The sequence below is a fragment of the Sceloporus occidentalis genome, unplaced genomic scaffold (genome assembly GCF_023333645.1).
Source record: "Sceloporus occidentalis isolate IW3139 unplaced genomic scaffold, rSceOcc1.0.p SCAF_103, whole genome shotgun sequence".
NCBI lineage: Eukaryota > Metazoa > Chordata > Lepidosauria > Squamata > Phrynosomatidae > Sceloporus > Sceloporus occidentalis.
The window spans coordinates 3289718-3298158 of record NW_028317083.1 but is presented as its reverse complement, the minus strand read 5'-3'; the positions used below and the strand labels follow the sequence as shown (position 1 = coordinate 3298158).

Genomic DNA, 8441 nt, shown 5'->3' with positions numbered 1-8441 from the left:
ACTGTGGCAAAATATAATACTATGGGCAAGATAAAAGAGGGGGATCTAGATTTTGACCCAAAATGCCAGTAAAAAGAATGTACTGGAAAACTCAGCTCCTGTTGTTTCTAACAAGACAACAATACTGTTTTATAACAGTTGAAAGTTAAGAGCTCTGAATATGTGCTCTGAATTGCACAATTTTAGCTAAATATTTTGACCAAGGTGCTAATTCTAAACAAAAAAAGAAAACACTAGTTAATATTACAAAAAAAGTTAGATTTATATGGTCGAAATTAAAGGAATTGTGCAGGGTTCTAAGTTTCAAGGCAAATTAAAGGATATCCTCTGCTGAACGATTCTGTACAAAGTGGTTTTACCACCATAACAACCAATGGAGTGTTCCAATCAGAAGGAACATTCCGTTAGTTGCTATAGAGATAAGACCACATTATTTGCACCGGAATTACTTTTTGTACATAACCCCCAAAACAATTGTGCATTGGCAGAACTGTATAGGAATGCACGTATCAATGTTTCACAAAGCAACATAAAGTACATGACATATTTTGACAGATTCGTCCCAAAAACAAAAGCAAGTGGCTCAAGAATGCCTGCTGATCTCAGCATTTTCCGCTGTGTTTAAATCCCTCTCGGACATCACATAATCCTCTCCTGGATAGGAATGTCTGCTTCACACATGGAAAGTTACCGGCTCGAATTGTATGTGAGATTATCCATTATGTGGTCTTCAAACCCATTTCCAAACTCCAATGTGTACGTCCTTTAAACAAATCTTCAATTCTGCTCTTGCTAATCCCAAACACGTGGATGGGTGACGCACACGACGGTATATCAGAGGCTGTGAGGCGAGCGTCTTCTGCAAATCTGCTGAGTGATCGGACACGATGACATTAAAGGTAAGCGAAGACTAAGGCTCGCCGCTCTATTAGAATATAGATTATTTATTAAGGGTTTAGCGTGTGTGTTTTGCTCTAAATGTCACACCAGGGCTTTTTAATGAAGAAAAAGGACACAATCATTTCAATTGCGTGTGCAAAAATATTATCTCTGATAATTATGAGGTCTTTTTAACCCAAATTAGCAAAAATTCCAGTAAAGCCTGAGAGCAACAGAGAAAAAATTCCCTTGCGAGGAGCCTGATAATTCTCCCTAGGTTTGGTTGCTCCGCCAGTCCCCAAGTTACCTACCGAAGCCTCTGGACTTGATCCTAAGCTTAGTAACAACTTGCTGGACTCTGCAATAAGAACAATGGATACAATCATGTTGGTCCAAAGAAGATGGAGTGTTAAGTCAAATTGTTACCTTTTATTGGGCCAAGATAGAATAAAAAAATATGTAAAGCTCAGGAGCTCAGGGCTCTCTTCTTCTGGTTGACTCTACAGTCACGGAGAGGTGAGGGTTCCTCCGGAAGATCAGAACTATTGGATCAGTGGTAGCACAAGCTTAGCGGATAAATATGGAATAGACTTGGGTTTTGTGCATTCAGCAGACCGGCAATTTTAAGTCCATAGACCACTTTTGGTATGGTCCAAGAGGGACCATCATTCTATCTGGTGTCACTCCCAGTTTTTATACAAAATAAAACAGTATTAAATGACACTTTAAATTAAACTAAAGATGATCTGCACTCTATCCCGCTCTGCCTTTTATATAAGTATACTTTATCATCCTCACACATTTTTCTTTGACTTTTAAATAGCCTTCAGACAGCCATAAAAGTCACTGGCAGTCCACAAATCAAAGAGGAGCATTTTTCTTGAGTGATGGTCTAATAGTCTTGGAAGGAATATTAAAAATTCCTAAAAAAAAAAGTTAATTATATAACCGTGATTAAAGATTTAATTTCATTGACCACCGACAAGTAAAGAGACGAGCAGTGTCTCGGAAGACAGCCCGTCATGGGATTCCAGGGGTTAATTATTGATGGGAGGCGTATGGCAGACACATAGGTTTTTAAACACTCCACTGCGTCTTGGACGTGGCGGGTCCAGGGGCAGCAAGCCATTTAGTCGGACTGAATTTCTCCATGACTTCATCATCTGCTGCCAGTCCTATCATATTCCAACACACTGCGCTTCTATTAACCATTTCACGGGCTGCTGGCGATTCCAATATATCATGACATGGAGCCAGCACCACATAAAAAGAAAACAGATTGGAGACGCAAATCATTTTAATGCTCGGCACATGTTATAGTTTGCCCGCGTTATCTATGGCCTCTTATATGCAGATAATGGTAAAAAAACATAAAAGGTCATAAGAAAAATAGACACATCTTATAGCTGCAGTCACAAGGTCCTAAAATGTATTTGAACTTTGTAGGGAATTACAATAGGAATAAACATGCTTTTTTATTATGTTCATGTATATTATCTGTATTAATTCCAAAATGTCTGCAACGTGAACGCAAATAAATGTAAAATATTAAAAGTAAAGATTTAAATAAATACATGCACAGCCGCTGAAACAAAATAAAAATACAAATTACATAATAATGTAGGATAATCTCAATGATTTAGGACAGAGCCCTCTTTCCATGCACACCAGTGCATTAGAAGCTGACGTTTCCAATCTTAACCCTTTAAGGACAATGGGCGGGCCCTAAACCCATTGAAAACAATGCATTTTGAGCCCATACATGTACAGGCTTTGTCTTTAAGGGGTTAAATACGGCGTATGATTTTATTCATGCAGCATTTCATTTTAAAGTTGTTACCAACTTGATGCGCTGCACACTTTCTATGAAAGATCCAGCAACATATCTAAGGGAGAAACGGCCTGTTGGACCGGTTATAAAGGGTATCTCTGATCTGCCAAACAGCCCAGGTACACCATGGTAGACTTTGCCAATCCAGTAAAGCCTCCATAGGATGCACTGCATGCTTTTAAAAACACATCATCGGGCGGCTGCTGGCCTTAAAGTGCCAGAGTTGCCTTGTGATCGTCAGTCCAACCCTGGGCACTAGTAGCAAAAAAAAAAAAAAAATGTTTAAAAATATTTTTAAAATGTACCAAATACATAATAAACTTTGGGTTTCCAATGGGACGCCTTCCAGAAATGGAAGGGGCACCATCGTATAAAACAGGAATAAAATGAAAAAACACAGTGTTTTTAAATAGTGATACTTCCTTTTTAGCAAACAACGCCAATAAACACTTCTCCAGATGTCTTGGCTCCAGGTGAAATCCACTCGATCAAAACACATACAAACGCTACATGTTACACTCTTTGAGGCTCGCTTCTAATTTCCAAAAAAATATTATTATCTTGTTTTTCTGCACACTCTTGATCCGTACTTCCTTGACCTTGGGTACTTTATCGCAAATATGGTCCAAGGCTTCTATAGAAGAGGATAATACAATGAAAGGACAGTCAACATTCAAGGGACACAAATTTTACAGCTATCATTACTAAAACTTTTCTCTTTTTTTGCGTTTTAGTTTGAAGCTTTGTGCCCACAGGGAATTTGTCCTGGATGGAGCTTAATCGTAAAAGGAGAGACAAGTTCCAGCGAAAATGAGTAAGCAAATCTTATTTTTAAAATGGATTTAACAATATTGGGGCTTTAAGAAGGAGTTGATGGGAAACTCTCTGTTACTGTGATGTACTATCCAGGAAATGGACAGGTCTTGATTTAAAATCATATCCTTTTTTTTTTATTTAACAGCTTTGAAATCAACTTCATCTCAGAGACAGGAGACCAGATCGCTTTTCATTTCAATCCTCGTTTTCCTGAGGGCACGATAGTCTGTAATTCCTTCCTGTCAAGCCAATGGGGTCAAGAGGAACGCACCGATACATTTCCAATGGAGGCCAAGGAACCTTTCCTGGTAAGGTCTACTCAATTTGTGCCGTGTCACCTTGACGTTTCTTCAAAAGCAATAGATCTAAAGTGCGTTTAGTTTAATTAAATATGAATGTTTACCTTCCATGACATTATTTTTTTCCAGGTGGAAATCTATTCAGACCATGACTATTTCCAAGTATTTGTGGATGACAACAAGATCATGCAGTACAGACACCGTACAAAGCAATTATCTGGCATTACCAAAGTGCAGATCCTGAATGACATCAATATTTCCTCCATTGAGCTCACAAGAAGAGAAGTGTATGAGTGAGAACACGTCATGCCATCTACTGTCTCGGTAACCATTCGAGCTCTAGATTGGCAAGCAATGCTGTAATCCATGTACACCTTAAAATACCACCAAGAGTCCTTCTTTTTGCTGTCAACCCATAGCTCGGTGAATATGTCATGCCAGATATAGCACACCAACCTATTTGCGTTACTTGCTACATGTCTACAAAACACAATTATGAAATGAAAGCTTCGGCTAAAAGGTTTTAGAAGAGCTTTGTTGTCTAGAAGTTGTACTCTGCTCAGATCGTAAATCCTGTATATATATATATATTTATACATTTCCCACAATGCTTTGTCATGTTGGAGATACCTATATTTTAGATATAGTTTCTTTTTAAGTAGTAAAATTTACATCACCAAGGTCAGTGTTAATATGAATCGTTCACCTGCCATAGATGGACAAGAGAGTTACTGTTACAAACATTGATATTAGAGTCTCAGCTGTTTGGTTATGGAGACAGATGACTAGCATGACTTTGGAAGTTTCTATGTTATATTTTTTTCCACCAATAAAATCATCAGAAAGCGTTTGGTGCTATTATTATTATGATGTCTTATGATGTGTTTATCGATACTAATAGGATTTTATCTTCTTGATTGGGCACATACTTTGGTGGTACCTGCCCAGAAAATTACCAATCCACCAACCTATGTATGAGTTCAGCAAACTCTTTGTGTTCTTGCTTTATATCTTCTACAAACTATCACAGACTTTGTATGAGAATACTGATACATTGAGACTCGGGTGGAGTACAGGGCACATCATTGGACTACAAATACCCTTTGGTTGGCTTCATCTTGTTGAGGACAGAATCCTATCATGAACATTATACAAGGAGTTGATCTTTTCACATTTTAAGTAAGCCAAACTAAAATACAAAAAAAATGGGGAACCAAAATCCCAAAAGCAGAATGAATGATCTGAATAATCCAGCACAGACAGATCAGGATCATTCTGGTACCGCAAGATCTAATGTACTTAAATACAACAGTGACACAGAACTTGGTGTGCATCAGACATTCTCAATTCCCACCCGACTTCTTCAGTCTGCTTCTCGGCATTTGAACGATTCCATTTATCGTTATCTGTTTGACTTGGTATAATGCAACAAAGCATACAGTAGCTGAGAGATGTTGATCTTGTATTAGGATTCCATCATTCTACGCCTCTTGGACAGATCTTAGCCGCCTCATTTAACAATACAAAAGAATTCCCGGTAGTCGTATTATAATTGGGTACAAATTTCTGAGTACGAAGTGTAGATAACCCTCAAATATAGAGTAACACTTAGCAATACTTTTACCAGTGCCTAATTGGAATTACAAACTATTCAATGCATTCACACTAAAAAGATCACTCATCACTATAAAACTTACTTTCACTAATAGGTAAAGTCTGAACACTATCTTTTTCATTTCTTTTTTTTAGTATTCAGCAGTTTTTAATAATTCTTTTGATACTTTATTTTAACTGAACTACCAAGGAACACATTTTTCTTGCCACATCCAATTAACCTCTCTCTTGAGTTCTCTTGCGGCTTCAAAAAAAAACCCCCAACAATTTAATATACAATATGGGAAAAGGAAAACAGGTACGCATTTTAATATTAAGTGACAGGGAAAAAAAATAATAAAGTAAATATTAATATATATAATATAATATATTTAATATAATTAAAATTATATCATTCAAATAGTGTTAAATTATAAAATGTTTATGGAAATACAAAGTATTTATGGCGTGATGGTGGTGGTATTTAGCTGAAAAGGAGACCTTCCTTTGAAAACATAGCCATTTTTTGGGTGGTAAGAAAGGTCCCAGGTCACCCAAATTGGGGAGTCACGTGGTTCTAAGCTCCCTCATTGCTCACTGATATCCCATGTAAATTATAGTTTGATTTACTAAGGACGCCAATTTTGACAGAATTTAGTCAAGAACAGTTCAATGCTTCTGACTACACGCATTCTCAGCTGAGAGTCACGTAAGCCAGGAACGACCGCATCACATAAAATAACAGCAAAGCCACATAACCACCAAGGAGAAGGAAAAGATACAAAAGCAAGTTGAGTAGCGTAGTTGGCTAGGTTCCCAGACTTATTCTAGGAACTCTGCCAGCTCTATAGTAACTTATAAGTGGCCAATGAACACCTCAGGTGGTAGCTGATTCATCAAATCAAACCAAGATTGGGTTTTTGCTGAAGCAAAATGAGTGGTCAGTCCGCCATCACTAGTGATATTAATTAAACCTTGTATATAAGAGTTATAACAGGGTCAAACATTATTATTGCAAAATGGCACCAGTAAACCATCCCAATCCCTGGACCAACCCCCCTTTAATATTGTTATACACAAAACCACAAAAACATTTGCATAAAAAAAGAGCTGGAGGCATTTTAACTCATTCATTATGGATTATGTAGGTCCAATCCTGGTACGTCTCTCCTGATAGAGTTGTAACTGCATAATGCATGGTTAAATTGGCAAAATGGAATTTGAAGGTTAAACTTTGCAGCATTCTAAATCAAATTGGCCCTTTGATTAGGAGAAGCTCCAAAAAGTTGGAGAGCGTGGCTCCTATGGCCTGGTTATGCTGCTGTCGCTTGTTGTAGTTCCAGAGATCTAGGCGTTAGTTCCACCTCCGTGCCAACTTTCCGTGTTTGTTCCCCCAGAATCAATTGATAATAAGTTTTCTAGCTTTGGTTATGAAGTTCTTCAATATAATTGGGTCTTTTCTGGAATGTATTAATCTGTACACTTTAATATGACTAAAGCTTCACTTGACAGCCTTACAGCTGAACTTCCCTAACTCGTCCAGATGGTGCCACTGCAAGACATTGGATGTTGTCCAAGCGGATCGTCCAATGCTTCCCTTTTGTCTCTGCGTTCTACAAAGTTTACGATCATTTTTCTTTTCTGCTTTTGGCTTTAAAATGAAAGCTTTTGCAGGGAAGAAAAATGAAATGTACGCTTTCGGAGATAAGAACTGTAAAAAGACATAAAAGAGTGAGAAAACTCTAATTATCTGCCATGTGTTTGTTTCGGATAACTCCTGGATAAGTAATGCCGCGTCTCGATTCTCTTCCAAACGTCATTTTACATATGAGCATGTGAAATCAATGTCCTGCCAATGCCAGATTAATAATGTTCCGTATTACCTTTTTTTAATGCCTCCCCCCCTTCATTGGAAAACACAAGCTGTATCAGTCCTAGAGAACACGGCGTTCTTCTGCTGAAATATATTCTGCAGGGTTAACATAAGTAAAATGTTCTTTCCACCATTGTTGTGCCCAAATATTTTCCAAATTTTACAAAATGTAAATGTCATGATGCGAGAGACACAACTGCAAATATACTGGGCGGAAACAGCAATTTTTTATATATTTAGAATAATTTTAAGCATGTACCGATAATAGGATGTAGAATCACATAACTCAATATAATGTTCTCCACCAGGAAGCTGAGGAGCTTGGAGAAACACTCAACCGGCTACCAGAACCAAAGGGTTTAATGGAACCTGGAAAGTTTTGTCTGTGTGTTGAGCCAAGTCAACCATGCTAAATTGTCACTGAATAGCACACAATCTTATACATTTGCTTCTTGGTAAATTGGAAAAGGGTTGTAGAAGAACAGAATCATTATCCATCTTATAAATATAAGAGGAACAGGTCCCTTATCCGCTTTAAACATGGCCACTTATATACCTTAAGATTTTTCTTCTGTCCAACAGCTAACCACCACCGGTGAAGAGTTTGCCGAAACAGGAAATAATGTGATAATAATAATAATAATAATAAAAACATCATGCTATTTAGATGTAAAGTTACATGACTGTAATTTATTTAATATCCTCAGGCCACAACTGGGCACCTCACGCGCCAGGCAAATGCCCTGTGTGTCCGTTAGCGCCTCATAATTACCTGCTCTGCCGATCCTACGCTGTGCCGCGACGGCTGGTATGTAACCGTCATTCTAACGATAAAGCTGTCAGTTCACAATCACTTTAATTAAATGAAACTCTTCTCAGCATTAGATACTATCAAGCCTGTGAGAGGCATCGGTATACTTGGCTTACTGGAAATGATACTTAGGTCAGCTGTCTATCAAAACTGGCAGGTTGGAAGAAAAAATAACAGAAAAGGAACCAAAAAAAATGAAATTTTAGGCATGTCAAAGGTAAAAAAGGTGGGGTATATATTTTTAAAATAAAAATGTCCATCTTTTTATTAATGGTTTGACTCATTTATCAGGTACATTGTATATTTAAAATGTATATATATATATATATATATATATAT

General features: G+C 37.5%; 1 protein-coding gene across 1 annotated transcript; it reads left to right on the top strand.

Annotated features, from left to right (window-relative positions):
• The first annotated feature begins 887 nt into the window (after window positions 1-887).
• Window positions 888-4122, top strand: LOC149283548 (grifin-like). Its single transcript, XM_089497483.1, has 4 exons — window positions 888-899; window positions 3445-3524; window positions 3672-3834; window positions 3955-4122. Exons 1-4 carry the CDS (start codon window positions 888-890, stop codon window positions 4120-4122), a joined length of 423 nt encoding a protein of 140 aa, XP_089353609.1.
• Window positions 4123-8441: the final 4319 nt, after the last annotated feature.